General features: G+C 44.2%; 1 protein-coding gene across 2 annotated transcripts in view; it reads left to right on the top strand.

The window, feature by feature from the left end:
• LOC139389458 (kremen protein 1-like) overlaps positions 1 to 19064 on the top strand; it is a 110174-nt gene that overhangs the window by 57727 nt on the left and 33383 nt on the right. For both annotated transcript variants that reach the window (XM_071136228.1, XM_071136229.1), the window contains exon 3: positions 3244 to 3335. In XM_071136228.1, the coding sequence (XP_070992329.1) occupies positions 3244 to 3335 (92 nt within the window). The remainder of the gene's footprint in view (positions 1 to 3243; positions 3336 to 19064) is intronic.

Below are 19064 nucleotides of genomic sequence, written 5' to 3'. Positions count from 1 at the left end.
TCCCAAGTGGGTGGGCCTATGCCCTGCCAGACCTACCTATGGCTGCGCCCCTGTCCAGTCATGTGAGGGCCTAATTTATTTATTTCAATTTACTAATTTCCTTATATGAACTGTAACTCAATAAAATCGTTGAAATCGTTGCATGTTGTGTTTATATTTTTGTTCAGTATTTTCAGCTGTTTTAAGCTGGTTTACAAAACTGAAAGTAAAAGACGCAAAAATGAAACGTAAGAACGGGAATCATAGAAATAGAGCATATAGAACAGATCTACAGCTTCTTAGATTTGCTTTCAATGAGAATGACAGATCTATAACTCACATTTCTATGTGAATTTGGTCAGCATTTATTTTATTTTGGCAGTTACCTGTAGTTACCCCTGTAGCTCTTCCACGGGTTCAAATTGAGGGAATGGTACTGATTTCTTCCAGGTGTTCATATTTAGAGAATGGTACTGATTTCTTCCAGGTGTTCATATTTAGAGAATGGTACTGATTTCTTCCAGGTGTTCATATTTAGAGAATGGTACGGATTTCTTCCAGGTGTTCATATTAAGAGAATGGTACTGATTTCTTCCAGGCGTTCATATTTAGAGAATGGTACTGATTTCTTCCAGGTGTTCATATTTAGAGAATGGTACTGATTTCTTCCAGGTGTTCATATTTAGAGAATGGTACAGTACTAGAGTTCAATGGCGGGAACCCGGTTACTGAGATTTACCGCCCAAAAACCGCTCCCCTTTCCCGGGATAAATAACTGCGAGAAACCGGTAAATGACAATAAATGATTTATATCAACAGCATGATGTAGAATGGAACTGTGAAATGATATGCAATGACGAAATCTGGCTTCTCTACGGCCTTCTCTCTGCTCTCTGCATGATCGATCATCAACGCTCATGGTGGGGACAGACAGCCCATCTTGGTATGGAGTACAGTTCACAATGCATGTTGACCTACAGTATCCACTCATCATGGTAACTTTTTTTCATGTGACAGATAGGCCTACATTTCCTGCAGCATAGCCTATGACCGAATGCTCGTCTAATATATACACCCACATCTGACTTTCGGGAGTCACCATATTTTTGTTGTTGTAAATATATATATACAGTACTTCTTTATTGCAGCTGCAGAGTGTTAAAACAGCCTTGACTGACTATTGTTGCTATAAGTCAGAGCATGAGCGAGCAGTCGTTCTCTCTCCATCAATTCCATTCAAATGCATACAAAATACATGTAGATAATTCTGTTCAAAATACCCTAGCCTACCTCAATATTAGCCTTGTATGTACAGTAGCTAATGAATGATGGGTTATGCATAATACGCTAACTTATTGCCTCTGTCTCTTGCGCAATAAGCAAGTACCTGTATTCCGCTGGCCTCTCTCCTTTACAAAACGCTCCGTAGCTCTTGGGAGCCATTTGGGAGATGAGCCCATGGTTAGGAGGAAGAGAGGGATCATTTTCTCCTAACGGAGGACAAAAAAAAGACCCTAATGCTAACAGTTACGGTAGCTCGATTTCATCCCTAGGTTAAAGTTTCCTCTGTTCCCCACTCAATAACCTTCCTTCTGTGCTGTGACAGGAGAGGAAGAGACCCTGGGAAGTGTTTTTGATAGCAGCAGAAAAAAGGAATGAAAACGCCCTTCAGAATTCGCCCCACAATAGTGCTGTAACGGGATAGCTGAGGCCCGGGGGAAAATGTCTCAGGCAATTACAGTCCGAGTTAGAAAAGGACAACAGTAGTGCTCCTCCATTGACCTGGGATGTTTTTTATGGTTGCCTCATGCTCCTCACTAACAAAAATGGTTCCACGGATTGTGATAATATACTCCCAAGTGTGTCTCTTACCTATTCATTATATAATCAACAGTTTATAAACATCTTATAAACCATTTACAAACTCTTTGTAAGTGAAGTATTACCATTAACAAATACGCTTGGTATCACACAGACAGTATGCCAAAAATACACAGAAACCAGCACCTGCTCAAAGCCTCTGTCTAGATGTGTGGGCTCTCCCCTTCCTTCCCACCGCCCATCCAATCCCTTCCCTTCCTCCCCAAACCTACTGTCCATTCCATCCAATCCCTTCCCTTCCTCCCCAATCCTACTGGCCATTCCATCCAATCCCTTCCCTTCCTCCCCAATCCTACTGTCCATTCCATCCAATCCCTTCCCTTCCTCCCCAATCCTACTGGCCATTCCATCCAATCCCTTCCCTTCCTCCCCAATCCTACTGTCCATTCCATCCAATCCCTTCCCTTCCTCCCCAATCCTACTGGCCATTCCATCCAATCCCTTCCCTTCCTCCCCAAATCTACTGGCCATTCCATCCAATCTCTTCCCTTCCTCCCCAATCCTACTGGCCATTCCATCCAATCCCTTCCCTTCCTCCCCAATCCTACTGGCCATTCCATCCAATCCCTTCCCTTCCTCCCCAATCCTACTGGCCATTCCATCCAATCCCTTCCCTTCCTCCCCAATCCTACTGGCCATTCCATTCAATCCCTTCCCTTCCTCCCCAATCCTACTGGCCATTCCATCCAATCCCTTCCCTTCCTCCCCAATCCCACTGCCCATCTCATCCAATCCCATCCCTTCCTCCCCCATGCCATCGCCCATCCAATCCCATCCCTTCCTCCCATCCCATCCCATCGCCCATCCCATCCAATCCCATCCCTTCCTCCCCAATCCCACCGCCAATTCAATCCCATCTCTTCTCAGTGAAACCAAAACAGCCAAAGCGTTGCAGCGGCCAGGGGGGGGGCAGAGGGGGGCCAGGCTGTCAGGTTTGAAGGGTTAAAAGGGAAGTGTGGAAGTTCAAAGATCTGTGACCCCTTCAGACAAAAGGCCTCTCTCTGTGCTCCCCAGGACAGGTCTATGTCTCACTGCTTCAACCTAAACAAAGACCCCGTGTTCCTCTATCTGTCTGTCTGTCCCTCTCTGTCTCTCTGTCTGTCTGTCTGAGAGCCTTCTGTCTACACTGGTTTCTACTGGAAATGCATAGTCAGTTCTGAGGGCCAGAACACAGGGTAAAATACCAACTGAAGCAGGCTGCTGCGGTAGGGAGATGATTGGCACCACAAACAATAACAAATTCAGAAATAAATCTCCGCACAGCAGGCATTCTTCTGTAATTCTATTTAATATTAAGTCTCCCGTTTTTGCTACATAACCTATTTTTATGTTTGTTTTCTTCCCCATTTTCCCTCCCTCCCTGCCTCCCACACTCCTCTCCAGGAACCCTGATGGTGATGTCCAGCCGTGGTGTTACATCGCTGACCATGAAGACGGAATCTACTGGAGATACTGCGACATACCCACCTGTCAGAGTAAGAGAATGTATGTGTGTGTGTGTGTGTGTGTGTGTGTGTGTGTGCGTTCTTGCGTGTGCATCACAGTCATGTCGTCAACGCCCTGTGTTCCTGTGTTACACCCTGGCTGACCTGAAAGCCCAGAGGCCCTGTTCGTCTCCCAGTCGGTGGCTCTGTCAGTCGCTCTGCGTGTCAGATCGTTATGAAAAGGTTTATAGGTCATCTGCAGAAGCGTTTCACTGAACTATTATCATCCTGAAGAATGTCTCTTAATTCGGCTCTGCAGTGTCCGGGCATGCCTGTTCCATGTGAACTGTCAGTCAGTCGCACTGTGTTTTTACATTTCTGTAATTAGCTGCCACTCATTCAGCTCAGCAGAGCTCAGTACAGCAGTCAGTGTGTTGTGTTATTGCCTCTGTGCTTGTTCTCTACTGGCATACATGTTCTCTACTGGCATGCTCCCTTCTGGCATGTTCTCTACTGGCATACATGTTCTCTACTGGCATGTTCTCTACTGGCATGTTCTCTATTGGCATGTTCTCTATTGGCATGTTCTCTACTGGTATGTTCTCTACTGGCATACATGTTCTCTACTGGCATGTTCTCTACTGGCATGTTCTCTACTGGCATACATGTTCTCTACTGGTATGTTCTCTACTGGCATGTTCTCTACTGGCATGTTCTCTACTGGCATACATGTTCCCTACTGGCATGTTCTCTACTGGTATGTTCTCTACTGGCTCTCATGTAGTCCTCATGAGAGCCAGTTTCATCATAGTGCTTGATAGTGTTTGCGACTGCACTTGAAGAAACTTTCAAAGTTCTTGAAATGTTCCGTTTTGACTGACCTTCATGTCTTAAAGTAATGACAGACTGTAATTTCTCTTGCCATAATATGGACTTGGTCGTTTACCAAATAGGGCTATATTCTGTATACCACCCTACCTTGTTACAACACAACTGATTGGCTTAAACGCATTAAGAAGGAAAGAAATTCCACAAATGAACTTTTAACAAGGCACACTTTTTTTTAATGCCAAGAGTGCGCAAAGCTGTCATCAAGGCAAAGGGTGGCTATTTGAAGAATCTCAAATCTCAAATATATTTGGATTTGTTTAACACTTTTTTGGTTCCTACATGATTCCATATGTGTTATTTCATAGTTTTGATGTGTTCACTATTATTCTACAATGTAGAAAATTTAAAAAATTAAGAGAAATCCTTGAATGAGTAGGTGTTCTAAACCTTTTGACCGGTAGTGTATATACAGTTGAAGTCAGAAGTTTACATACACTTAGGTTGGAGTCATTAAAACTAGTTTTTCAACCACTCCACACATTTCTTGTTAACAAACTACAGTTTTGGCAAGTCGGTTAGGACATCTACTTCGTGCATGACACAAGTAATTTTTCCAAAAGTTGTTTGCAGACAGATTATTTCATTTATAATTCACTGTATCACAATTCCAGTGGGTCAGAATTTTACATACACTAAGTTGACTGTGCCTTTAAACAGCTTGGAAAATTCCAGAAAATTATGTCATGGCTTTAGAAGCTTCTGTTAGGCTAATTGACATCCTTTGAGTCAATTGGAGGTGTACCTGTGGATGTATTTCAAGGCCTACCTTCAAACTCAGTGCCTCTTTGCTTGACATCATGGGAAAATCTAAAGACCAAGACCTCAGAAAAAAAACATGTAGACCACAAGTCTGGTCATCCTTGTGAGCAATTTCCAAACACCTGAAGGTACCACGTTCATCTGTACAAACAATAGTACGCAAGTATAAACACCATGGGACCACACAGTCATCATACCGCTCAGGAATGAGAAGCGTTCTGTCTCCTAGAGATGAACGTACCTTGGTGCAAAAAGTGCAAATCAATCCCAGAACAACAGCAAAGGACCTTGTGAAGATGCTGGACGAAACAGGTACAAAAGTGTCTATATCCACAATAAAACGAGTCCTATATCGACATAACCTGAAAGGCCTCTCAGCAAGGAAGAAGCCGCTGCTCCAAAACCGCCATAGAAAGCCAGACTAAGGTTTGCAACTGCACATGGGGACAAAGATCATACTTTTTGGAGAAATGTCCTCTGGTCTGATGAAACAAAAATAGAACTGTTTGGCCATAATGACCATCGTTATGTTTGGAGGGAAAAGGAGGCTTGCAAGCCGAAGAACACCATCCCAACTGTGAATATTGGGGTGGCAGCATCATGTTGTGGGGGTGCTTTGCTTTAGGAGTGACTGATAAACTTCACAAAATAGATGGCATCATGAGGAGAGAAAATTATGTGGATATATTGAAGCAACAACTTAAGACATCAGTCAGGAAGTTAAAGCTTGGTAGCAAATGGGTCTTCCAAATGGACAATGACCCCAAGCATACTTCCAAAGTTATGGCAAAATGGCTTAAGGACAACGAAGTCAAGGTATTGGAGATTTGCTATTGAAAAAGCTTTTGAAAACTTGTGGGCAGAACTGAAAAAGCGTGTGCTAGCAAGGAGGCCTACAAACCAGCTCTGCCAGGAGGAATGGGCCAAAATTCACCCAACTTATTGTGAAAAGCTTGTGGAAGGCTACCCGAAACATTTGACCCAAGTTAAACAATTTAAAGGCAATGCTACCAAATACTAATTCAGTGTATGTAAACTTCTGACCCACTGGGAATGTGATGAAAGAAATAAAAGCTGAAATAAATAATTCTCTCCTCTATTATTCTGACATTTCACATTCTTAAAATAAAGTGGTGATCCTAAATGACCTAAGACAGGGAATTTTTACTAGGATTAAATGTCAGGAATTGTGAAAAACTGAGTTTAAATGTATTTGGCTAAGGTGTATGTAAACCTCCGACATCAACTGTGTGTATACAGTGGGAGAACAAGTAGTTGATACACTGCCGATTTTGCAGGTTTTCCTACTTACAAAGCATGCAGTGATCTGTAATTTTTAGCATAGGTACACTTCAACTGTGAGAGACGGAATCTAAAACAAAAATCCAGAAAATCACACTGTATGATTTTTAAGTAATTCATTTGCATTTTATTGCATGACATAAGTATTTGATCACCTACCAATCAGTAAGAATTCCGGCTCTCACAGACCTGTTAGTTTTTCTTTAAGAAGCCCTCCTTTTCTCCACTCATTACCTGTATTAACTGCACCTGTTTGAACTCGTTACCTGTATAAAAGACACCTGTCCACACACTCAATCAAACAGACACCAACCTCTCCACAATGGCCATTGTAGACCTGCACAAGGCTGGGATGGGCTACAGGACAATAGGCAAGCAGCTTGGTGAGAAGGCAACAACTGTTGGCTCAATTATTAGAAAATGGAAGAAGTTCAAGATGACGGTCAATCACCCTCGGTCTGGGGCTCCATGCAAGATCTCACCTCGTGGGGCATCAATGATCATGAGGAAGGTGAGGGATCAGCCCAGAACTACACGGCAGGACCTGATCAATGACCTGAAGAGAGCTGGGACCACAGTCTCAAAGAAAACCATTAGTAACACACTACGCCGTCATGGATTAAAATCCTGCAGCGCACGCAAGGTCCCCCTGCTCAAGCCAGCGCATGTCCAGGCCCGTCTGAAGTTTGCCAATGACCATCTGGATGATCCAGAGGAGGATAGAGCTTTTTGGTCTAAACTCCACTCGCCGTGTTTGGAGGAAGAAGGATGAGTACAACCCCAAGAATACCATCCCAACCGTGAAGCATGCAGGTGGAAACATCATTCTTTGGGGATGCTTTTCTGCAAAGGGGATAGGACGACTGCACCGTATTGAGGGGAGGATGGATGGGGCCATGTATCGCGAGATCTTGGCCAACAACCTCCTTCTCTCAGATAGAGCATTGAAGATGGGTCATGGCTGGGTCTTCCAGCATGACAACAACCCGAAACACACAGCCAGGGCAACTAAGGTGTGGCTCCATAAGAAGCATCTCAAGGTCCTGGAGTGGCCTAGCCAGTCTCCAGACCTGAACCCAATAGAAAATCTTTGGAGGGAGCTGAAAGTCCGTATTGCCCAGCGACAGCCCTGAAACCTGAAGGATCTGGAGAAGGTCTGTATGGAGGAGTGGGCCAAAATCCCTGCTGCAGTGTGTGCAAACCTGGTCAAGAGCTACAGGAAACGTATGATCTTTGTAATTGTAAACAAATATTAAGTTCTGCTTTTCTGATGTATCAAATACTTATGTCATGCAATAACATGCAAATGAATTACTTAAAAAACATGGATTTTTGTTTTCGATTCCGTCTTTCACATTTGAAGTGTACCTGTGATAAAAATGACAGACCTCTACATGCTTTGTAAGTAGGAAAACCTGCTAAATCAGCAGTGTATCAAATACTTGTTCTCCCCACTGTGTGTATGTATGTATATATATATGTACACCTTAAAATACAAAAACACAGTAATGGGAAGCACAAATTAAACATCACAAATCAAATTCCTCTACAAATAGGTCCACAGTCAATGCTTTTAATTGCCCAAACGGCACCAGATGTCATGACTTCCACCGAAGTTGTTTTCTCTCCTTGTTCGGGCGGCGTTGGCGGTTGGCGTCACCGGTCTTCTAGCCATCGTCAATCCACTTTTCATTTTCCATTTGTTTTGTCTTGTTTTCATACACACCTGGTTTCCATTTCCCTCATTAAGTGTTGTGTATTTAACCCTCTTTTACCCCCATGTCTTTGTGTGGAAATGTTTGTTGTAAGTGCTTGTGCACATGTTACTGGTGGGCGTTGGGTTTTTGTACCCATATTCTGTTGTATTTTTATGCCGTTGGTTTTTGGATTAAACTGCTCCGGCTACTACCTAGTTCTGCTCTCCTGCATCTGACTTCCTTGACACCAGTTCATCAAGATGAAATTAATTTTGATTTAGTTCCAGCAATATTGTGCATTAAAACTTAAAGCAGATTTACCTACAATACCGTTCAGAGGTTTGGGGTCACTTAGAAATGTCCTTGTTTTTGAGAGAAAAGCTCATTTTTTGCCCATTAAAATAACATCAAATTGATCAGAAATACAGTGTAGACATTGTTAATGTTGTGAATGACTATTGTAGCTGGAAACGGCTGATTGTTTATGGAATATCTACATAGGCGTACAGAGGCCCATTATTAGCAACCCTCACTCCTGTGTTCCAATGGCACGTTGTGTTAGCTAATCCAAGTTGATAATTTTAAAAGGCTAATTGATGATGACAAAACCTGTTTGCATTTATGTTAGCACAGATGAAAACTGTTGCACTGATTAAAGAAGTAATAAAACTGGCCTTCTTTAGACTAGTTCAGTATCTGCAGAATCAGCATTTGTGGGTTCGATTGCAGGCTCAAAATTGCCAAAAACAAAGAATTTCTTCCGGAAACCATCAGTCTATTCTTGTTCTGAGAAATGAAGGCTATTCTATGCGAGAAATTGCCAAGAAACTGAAGATCTGATACAACGCTGTCCTACTCCCTTCACAGAACAGCGCAAACTGGCCCTAACCAGAATAGAAAAAGGAGTGGGAGGCCCCGGTGCAGGGATTTTACAGTTTTCCAGAATTTAGCCGGGTTCCCATTACAATCTGAAAGAGCGTTTACATAATGCTTGACCCAAGCATCATCTCTTTTATGAATTACTTCTGATTGTAAGTAAGTAAGTAAGCATTTCACTGTAAGCATTTCACCTGTTGTATTCGGCGCACGTGACAAATAAACTTTGATTTGATTTGATAATTCCGGAGTGTACCAGGCATTCGATCTACCTTTAACCCTACATTTTTTGAAGAGAGCATGATTATTCACAATAGTATTGAAAACATCTAAAAACAAGCCCAGTACTTATTTAGGCCTGGTGCATGCTGCAGAGTTCCTTTCCCCTTCATTATCATACAATACTTTACTGTATGTCCCTGTAGCAACTACGTAGAGAGGCTTCATTCCTAAAGTGTCTCAGAGTAGGAGTGCTGATCTAGGATCAGGTACCTCCTGTCCATATACACTTATTTATTGTAGTCTAATGTCTTAACTGATCCTTGACCAGCACTCCTATTCTCAGACGCTTTTTGAATACGAGCCCTGGAGGCTGTATGGGGTTCCTACTCCTCTGTGTTACTGAAGCTAAAGGACTCAAGCCCACTCCTCAAACTTCTCACTCTGGAGGCCAAAGGGCTAAAGGACCCATTAACCCATCCAACAATGCGTGGCCTGCTGAAACGACAGCTTTGGTTTGTGTCTCGCTCTCGCTCTCTCGCTCTCTCGCTCTCTCGCTCTCTCTCTCTCTCTCTCTCTCTCTCTCTCTCTCTCTCAATTCAATTCAATTCAATTCAAGGGCTTTATTGGCATGGGAAACATGTGTTAACATTGCCAAAGCAAGTGAGGTAGACAACATACAAAGTGAATATATAAAGTGAAAAACAACAAAAATGAACAGTAAACATTACACATACAGAGGTTTCAAAACAGTAAAGACATTACAAATGTCATATTATATATATATACAGTGTTTTAACAATGTACAAATGGTTAAAGGACACAAGATAAAATAAATAAGCATAGATATGGGTTGTATTTACAATGGTGTTTGCTCTTCACTGGTTGCCCTTTTCTCGTGGCAACAGGTCACAAATCTTGCTGCTGTGATGGCACACTGTGGAATTTCACCCAGTAGATATGGGAGTTTTTCAAATTTGGATTTGTTTTCGAATTCTTTGTGGATCTGTGTAATCTGAGGGAAATATGTCTCTCTAATATGGTCATACATTGGGCAGGAGGTTAGGAAGTGCAGCTCAGTTTCCACCTCATTTTGTGGGCAGTGAGCACATAGCCTGTCTTCTCTTGAGAGCCATGTCTGCCTACGGCGGCCTTTCTCAATAGCAAGGCTATGCTCACTGAGTCTGTACATAGTCAAAGCTTTCCTTAATTTTGGGTCAGTCACAGTGGTCAGGTATTCTGCCGCTGTGTACTATCTGTTTAGGGCCAAATAGCATTCTAGTTTGCTCTGTTTTTTTGTTAATTCTTTCCAATGTGTCAAGTAATTATCTTTTTGTTTTCTCATGATTTGGTTGGGTCTAATTGTGCTGTTGTCCTGGGGCTCTGTAGGGTGTGTTTGTGTTTGTGAACAGAGCCCCAGGACCAGCTTGCTTAGGGGACTCTTCTCCAGGTTCATCTCTCTGTAGGTGATGGCTTTGTTATGGAATGTTTGTGAATCGCTTCCTTTTAGGTGGTTGTAGAATTTAACGGCTCTTTTCTGGATTTTGATAATTAGTGGGTATCGGCCTAATTCTGCTCTGCATGCATTATTTGGTGTTCTACGTTGTACACGGAGGATATTTTTGCAGAATTCTGCGTGCAGAGTCTCAATTTGGTGTTTGTCCCATTTTGTGAAGTCTTGGTTGGTGAGCGGACCCCAGACCTCACAACAATAAAGGGCAATGGGCTCTATGACTGATTCAAGTATTTTTAGCCAAATCCTAATTGGTATGTTGAAATTTATGTTTCTTCTGATGGCATAGAATGCCCTTCTTGCCTTGTCTCTCAGATCGTTCACAGCTTTGTGGAAGTTACCTGTTACCTCTCTCTCTCTCTCTCTCTCTCTCTCTCTCTCTCTCTCGCTCTCTCTCTCTCTCTCTCTCTCTCTCTCTCTCTCTCTCGCTCTCTCGCTCTCTCTCTCTCTCGCTCTCTCTCTTTCGACTGACCTATTTCACACAAGTGTCTAGTTATCCATGAATGTCTCGACCAGACACATCCCCACCTTTGTGTCAGAGTGGGTAAGGCCGACCCCCCACCCATCCATCCATCCATTCCCCTTGCTGGTTGTGTCAGAGGGGGACAGACCGAACCACACCCATCTATCTACCCATTCCCCTGGCTGGATTAAGCACTAAGCTGATTCCTTATCTCATGTGAATTGAGGCCAGCCTTTGTTGCAGGCAGATGGGATACTGCCACCATAGGCCTGCTCCCCCCTGCCTTTCTGCCTGCCTGTTTTTGTCTGCTGTCTTCCAGTCTGGATCGGTGCAGCCCGCCTGCCCAGTAACCTATCCTTGTGCCGTGCGTGTGTGTGTCCAACTTCTCCTGTTTGCTGTGAGCTTCGCCCATATCGAATGCAGCTCTATTTCTGCATTGGCATTATAGATAGAGATAGACACACTGTATTTCTGAATAGAGGGGAAATTGAGAGAAGAAAAGAGCTCAGAGCGAGGCATATGCCTGTCTGTCTCCCTGCCTCGATGCCTGTCTCCCTGTTTGCTTCCCTGTCTACCCTCCTGTTTACTTGGCTGCCTGTCTGTCTGCCTCCCTGCCTGTCTCCGTGTCTGCCTTCCTGTCTACCCTCCTGTCTGCCTGTATGTCTGCCTGTCTGTCTGTCTGTTTTGTCTGTGTTTTTGTCTGTTTTGGTTGGTCTGCATGTTGTTTTTTCTGTTTGGTGTGGCATTGTGGCCGTTCACTGAGGCTCTGTCTGTACCCACCAGGGTTGGTCAGGTCAGTTTCAACGCTGTGCCCTGTCATCCAGGGTCATCACGTCATCCTGGTGAGGCAGCGGGCACACCCTGTTAAAACAACAACAACAAAAATGTCATTTAGCAGACACTTTTATCCAACTTAAAGGAGAAGTTTTATTTTTTACAACAAAGTCTCTATTTTGTTATGTAAATGTAATGTTATAGAATGGTCCAGACCTCTTTTTATTTGTGATTTCACTTGTTTTTAATACAATTACTACAAACAGCAAATTATTTCCTTGTCCTCGCTGTGTAGTATAGGGGCCATGGGGCCATCTCAACGTCAGCAAGACAAAGGAACTGATTGTGGACTACAGGAAACGGGGGGTCTTGCTCACCCTCATCCACATCGACGGGGCTGTAGTGGACTGGGTCGAGAGCTTGAAGTTCCTCGGTGTCCACATCGCTAAGGAATTAACATGGTCAACACACACCCACACAGTTCTGAAGAGGGCACAACGCCGCCTTTTTCCTCCTCAGGAGGCTGAGAAGATTTGACTTCCTCATCAAGTTCTAAAGCTGCACCATTGAGAGAATCTTGACTGGCTTCATCACTGCTTTGTTCGGCACCTGACCGCAAGGCGCTACAGTGGGTGGTGGGTACGGCCCAGCATATCAGTAGGGCCAAGCTCCCTGCCATCCAGGACCTCTATACCAGGCGGGGTCAGAGAAAAGGCCCCAAAAATGTTCTAATGACTCCAGCCACCCAAGCCGTAGACTGTTCTCTCTGCTACCGCATGGCAAGTCTGGAACCAACAGGACCAGCTTCTATCCCCAAGCCATAAGACTGCTAAACAAGACTGATGAATAGCTTGTTCATATAAGGAAGTCAGTCAATTGAAATAAATACATAATCTATGGATTGCACATGACTGGGAATACAGTTGGTCACAGATACCTTAAAAAAAAGGTATGGGCATGGATCCTAAAACCAGTCAGTATCTGGTGTGACCACCTTTGCCTCATGCAACCTGACACATGTCCTTCGCATAGAGTTGATCGGGCTGTTGATTTGGCTTGTGGAATGTTGTTCCACTCCTCTTCAATGGCTGTGTGAAGTTGCTGGATATTGGCGGGAACTGGAACACGCTGTCGTACTCGTCAATCCAGAGCATCCCAAACATGCTCAATGGGTGACATGTCTGGTGACTATGCAGGCCATGGAGGAACTGGGACATGTTCAGCTTCCAGGAATTGTGTACAGATCCTTGTGACATGAGGTTGTGCATTATCTTGTTGAAACATGAGATGATGGCGGCGGATGAATGGCATAATAATGGGCCTCTGGATCTCGTCACAGTATCTCTGTGCATTCAAACTGCCATTGATAAAATGCAATTTTGTTAATTGTCCGTAGCTTATGCATGCCCATACCATAACCCCCCCGTCACCATGAGGCACTCTGTTCCAAACGTTGACATCAGCAAACCGCTCGCCAACACGACGACATACACATGGTCTGCGGTTGTGAGGCCGGTTGGACATACTGTGAGGCCGGTTGGACGTACTGTGAGGCCGGTTGGACGTACTGTGAGGCCGGTTGGACGTACTGTGAGGCCGGGTTGGACGTACTGTGAGGCCGGTTGTTCGTACTGTGAGGCCGGTTGGACGTACTGTGAGGCCGGTTGGACGTACTGTGAGGCCGGTTGGACGTACTGTGAGGCCGGTTGGACGTACTGTGAGGCCGGTTGGACGTACTGTGAGGCCGGTTGGACATACTGCCAAAATTAACATTCAATTCTTTGGCAACAGCTCTGGTGGACATTCCGGCAGTCAACATGTCAATTGCATGCTCCCTTGAGACTTCTGCGGCATTGTGTTGTGTGACAAAACTGCTCATTTTAGAGTGGTCTTCTATTGTCCCCAGCACACGGTGCACCTGTGTAATGACCATGCTGTTTAATCAGCTTTGTGATATGCCACACCTGTCAGGTTGATGGAATATCTTGGCAGAGCAGAACTTCTCATTAACAGGGATGTAATCACATTTGTGCACAACATTTGAGAGAATTCAAGTTTTTGTGCGTATGGAACATTTCTGGGATCTTTTATTTCAACTCATGAAACCAGCACTTTACATGTTGCATTTACATTTCTGTTCGGTGTTTTAGTAATGTGGTATATTGTTTTAGGGCTCCCGAGTGGCGCAGCGATCTAAGGCACTGCCATCCCCGGTTCAAATTCAGGCTGCATCACATCTGTGATTGGGCGGCACACAATTGGCCCAGCAATGTCCGGGTTTGGCCGGAGTAGCCGTCATTTTTATTACATTTTTATCTTGAACTCTGCATTGGTTGAAAAGGACCCATAAGTAAGTATTTCACTGTTAGCATAAACCTGTGACAAATACGATTTGATCTGACACACACACACACACACATACAGAAACACACACAGAAACACACACACACACTCGCTCCGTTGTTATGAGCCGTCCTCCCCTCAGCAGCCTCTACTGATGCTAATATATTCATTTTGGTTCTCTATCAAAGCCAGGTAGTCGCAAGGGTGTTGTTTTGATTGATAGGGTAGGACAGGGAGAAAGCCTAAAGGGAAAGCTGCCTGTTGCACCGGAACATGGGAAGGAGAGGTGCAACATTCTCGCTCCATTAAAATAATCTAGTTTATGAAATCAAATCAAATCAAATTGTATTTGTCACATACACATGGTTAGCAGATGTTAATGCGAGTGTAGCAAAATGCTTGTGCTTCTAGTTCCGACAATGTCGTAATAACCAACGAGTAATTTAACCTAACAATTCCACAACTACTACCTTATACACACAAGTGTAAAGGGATAAAGAATATGTACATAAAGATATATGAATGAGTGATGGTACAGAACGGCATAGGCAAGATGCAGTAGATGGTATCGAGTACAGTATATACATATGAGATGAGTAATGTAGGGTATGTAAACAAAGTGGCATAGTTTACAGTGGCTAGTGATACATGTATTACATAAAGATGCAGTAGATGATATAGAGTACAGTATATACATATACATATGAGATGAGTAATGTAGGGTATGTAAACATTATATTAAGTGGCATTGTTTAAAGTGGCTAGTGATACATTTTTTACATCAATTTCCATCAATTTCTATTATTAAGGTGGCTGGAGTTGAGTCAGTATGTTGGCAGCAGCCACTCTATGTTAGTGGTGGCTCTTTAACAGTCTGATGGCCTTGAGATAGAAGCAGTTTTTCAGTCTCTCGGTCCCTGCTTTGAAGCATCTGTACTGACCTCGCCTTCTGGATGATAGCGGGGTGAACAGGCAGTGGCTCGGGTGGTTGTTGTCCTTGATGATCTTTATGGCCTTCCTGTGACATCAGGTGGTGTAGGTGTCCTGGAGGGCAGGTAGTTTGCCCCCGGTGATGCGTAGTGCAGAGCTCACTACCCTCTGGAGAGCCTTACGGTTGTGGGCGGAGCAGTTGCCGTACCAGGCGGTGATACTGCCCGACAGGATGCTCTCGATTGTGCATCTGTAGAAGTTTGTGAGTGCTTTTGGTGACAAGTTGAATTTCTTCAGCCTCCTGAGGTTGAAGTGGCGCTGCTGTCTGTGTGGGTGGACCAATTCAGTTTGTCCGTGATGTGTACGCTGAGGAACTTAAAACCTACTACCCTCTCCACTACTGTCCCGTCGATGTGGATAGGGGGGTGCTCCCTCTGCTGTTTCCTGAAGTCCACGATCATCTCATTTGTTTTGTTGACGTTGAGTGTGAGGTTATTTTCCTGACACCACACTCCGAGGGCCCTCACCTCCTCCCTGTAGTCCGTCTCGTCATTGTTGGTAATCAAGCCTACCACTGTAGTGTCGTCCGCAAACTTGATGATTGAGTTGGAGGCGTGCATGGCCACGCAGTCGTGGGTGAACAGGGAGTACAGGAGAGGGCTCAGAACGCACCCTTGTGGGGCCCCAGTGCTGAGGATCAGCGGGGTGGAGATTTTGTTACCTACCCTCACCACCTGGGGCGGCCCGTCAGGAAGTCCAGTACCCAGGGTCTCGAGCTTGATTACGAGTTTGGAGGGTACTATGGTGTTAAATGCTGAGCTGTATTCGATGAACAGCATTCTCACATAGGTATTCCTCTTGTCCAGATGGGTTAGGGCTGTGTGCAGTGTGGTTGCGATTGCGTCGTCTGTGGACCTATTGGGGCGGTAAGCAAATTGGAGTGGGTTTAGGGTGTCAGGTAGGGTGGAGGTGATATGGTCCTTGACTAGTCTCTCAAAGCACTTCATGATGACGGAAGTGAGTGCTATGGGGCTCTAGTTGTTTAGCTCAGTTACCTTAGCTTTATTGGGAACAGGAACAATGGTGGCCCTCTTGAAGCATGTGGGAACAGCAGACTGGGATAAGGCTTGAATATGTCCGTAAACACACCAGCCAGCTGGTCTGCGCATGCTCTGAGGACGTGGCTGGGGATGCCGTGTTTTTTTATTTGCTTTGCGGGGGGTATAGTTAAAAGCAGTGGTTCGCGCTTTCAGTTTTGCGCGAATGCTGCCATCAATCCACGGTTTCTGGTTTGGGAATGTTTTAATTGTTGCTGTGGGTAATACATCGTCAATGCACTTTCTAATGAACTCTCTCACCGAATCAGCGTATTTGTCAATGTTGTTGTTGGACGCAATGCGGAACATATCCCAATCCACGTGATCGAAGCAGTCTTGAAGAGTGGAATCAGATTGGTCGGACCAGCGTTGAACAGACCTGAGCGCGGGAGCTTCTTGTTTTAGTCTTTGTCTGTAGGCTGGAAGCAACAAAATGGAGTCATGGTCAGCTTTTCCGAAATGAGGGCGGGGGGGCCTTATATGCATCGCAGAAGTTAGAATATCAATGATCCAGGGTTTTACCAGCCCTGGCTGTGCAATCGATATGCTGATAGAATTTAGGGAGTCTTGCAGCCTCAGGATATGTGGTTTCCAGTTTACATAGAGTCAAATAAAGTTTGTTCAGGGCCATCGATGTGTCTGCTTGGGGGTGAATATATACGGCTGTGATTATAATCGAAGAGAATTCCCTTGGTAGATAATGCGGTCGACATTTGATTGTGAGGAATTCTAAGTCAGGTGAACAGAAGGACTTGAGTTCCTGTATGTTGTTATAAATCAAGTTGTAAAACAGACAGCGACGTTTCTGTCTGTATAGAGACTTTCATCAAGCAGAGGGGCGTCAGGTACCCTAGTGGTTAAGAGCGTTGGGCAAGTAACAAAAAGGTCACTGTTTAGAAGAGCTGAGTATGTGAAGAATCTGTCGATGTGCCCTTGAGCTTAACCTTGAATTGGTCCTCTAAGCCTCTCTGGATAGGACTCTGCTAAATGACTATGAAAGAAAAATATTTCGAAGGCAGGGTGTTATTTGTGATTAAAAGTTTAAAAAGCCTGTTTGGGGCATCCCGAGTGGCGCAACGGTCTAAGGCACTGCATCGTAGTGCTTAAGGCGTCACTACAGACCCTGGTTCGATCCCAGGCTGTGTCACAACTGGCCGTGACCAGGAGTCCCACAGGGCAGCTCACAAGTATCCCAGCATCGTCAGGGGGCTTTACTTGACTCATTGTGCCCTTGTGGCAGGCCGGGCGCCTGCAGGTTGACTTCAGTTCTCATTTGAATGGTGTTTCCTCTGACAAATCGTTGCAGTTAAGCGGGCAGGTGTTAAGAAGCGCGGTTTGGTTGGTCATGTTTTGGAGGATGCATGACTTTGCCTCTAGTGAGCCCGTTAGGGAGTTGCAACAATGAGACAAGATCACAATTGGATATCACGAAAAAGGGGGTAAAATACTTATATTTTTTCAAATTCCACTTGCACCTGAAATTTGCATTAGAAGGTGAGGAGTGACACTCACTCTCTCCATTATAAAAATAATGTTTACTATAAATGAAGTTTAAAGAATGTAAAGTGACGTTTCAGGTCTACACAAAGACAGTCATCAACCATAGCAGCTTTTCCTAATGCAAAATGGTTTATCTGTGCATTGACGTTCAAAGTAAAGACAGCCACTGAAGAGTTAGCAGTGATGGATTGGAGAAGACAGAGTGAAGCCTGAAGAGTTAGCAGTGATGGATTGGAGAAGAAGACAGAGTGAAGCCTGAAGAGTTAGCAGTGATGGATTGGAGAAGACAGAGTGAAGCCTGAAGAGTTAGCAGTGATGGATTGGAGAAGACAGAGTAAAACCTGAAGAATTAGCAGTGATGGATTGGAGAAGACAGAGTAAAACCTGAAGAATTAGCAGTGATTGATTGGAGAAGACAGAGTGAAGCCTGAAGAATTAGCAGTGATTGATTGGAGAAGACAGAGTGAAGCCTGAAGAATTAGCAGTGAATAATTGGAGAAGACAGAGTGAAGCCTGAAGAATTAGCAGTGATGGATTGGAGAAGACAGAGTGAAACCTGAATAATTAGTAGTGATGGATTGGAGAAGACAGAGTGAAGCCTGAAGAATTAGCAGTGATGGATTGGAGAAGACAGAGTGAAGCCTGGAGAATTAGCAGTGATGGATTGGAGAAGACAGAGTGAAGCCTGAAGAATTACCAGTGATGGATTGGAGAAGACAGAGTGAAGCTTGAAGAATTAGCAGTGATGGATTGGAGAAGACAGAGTGAAGCCTGAAGAATTAGCAGTGATGGATTGGAGAAGACAGAGTGAAGCCTGAAGAATTAGCAGTGATTGATTGGAGAAGACAGAGTGAAGCCTGAAGAATTAGCAGTGATGGATTGGAGAAGACAGAGTGAAGCCTGAAGAATTAGTAGTGATGGATTGGAGAAGACAGAGTGAAGCCTGAAGAATTAGCAGTGATGGATTGGAGAAGACAGAGTGAAGCTTGAATGTGTGATCACTTATTCACTGATCAAAATACTTCTAATCGGTCTGACGTTTTTATGACGTTGTTGTCTGATTTATTATTACACTGTATATCCAGTTTTATTAGGCAAAAAGGAAAAGGTTATGAGATGAGATGTTATATGATCTGTTGGTTTCTTGTAATATGGACCTGGACCTGGACTACTGTACCTCATGGTCAGGTCATGGTCAGGTCAATGTTATCATACATTTTAGTCATTAGCTCTTAACCAGAGCAACTTATAATCAGTGCACAACTAAGGTAGGTGAACAAAAAAGGTTGCCATCTTGCTCCACCTTGGTGTAGGGTGAAGTTGCCCCTAGATTCTGATCTGGGGTCAGTTTCCCAACACTAATGCTTAAGGTTAGGATTGGGTGAGGGGAAGCTAGATCTGTACCTGGGGGAGCAG

Source organism: Oncorhynchus clarkii, chromosome 30 (genome assembly GCF_045791955.1).
Source record: "Oncorhynchus clarkii lewisi isolate Uvic-CL-2024 chromosome 30, UVic_Ocla_1.0, whole genome shotgun sequence".
Lineage (NCBI taxonomy): Eukaryota > Metazoa > Chordata > Actinopteri > Salmoniformes > Salmonidae > Oncorhynchus > Oncorhynchus clarkii.
Note: the sequence above shows the minus strand (reverse complement) of the source record. Positions and strands in the feature narration are given on the sequence as shown.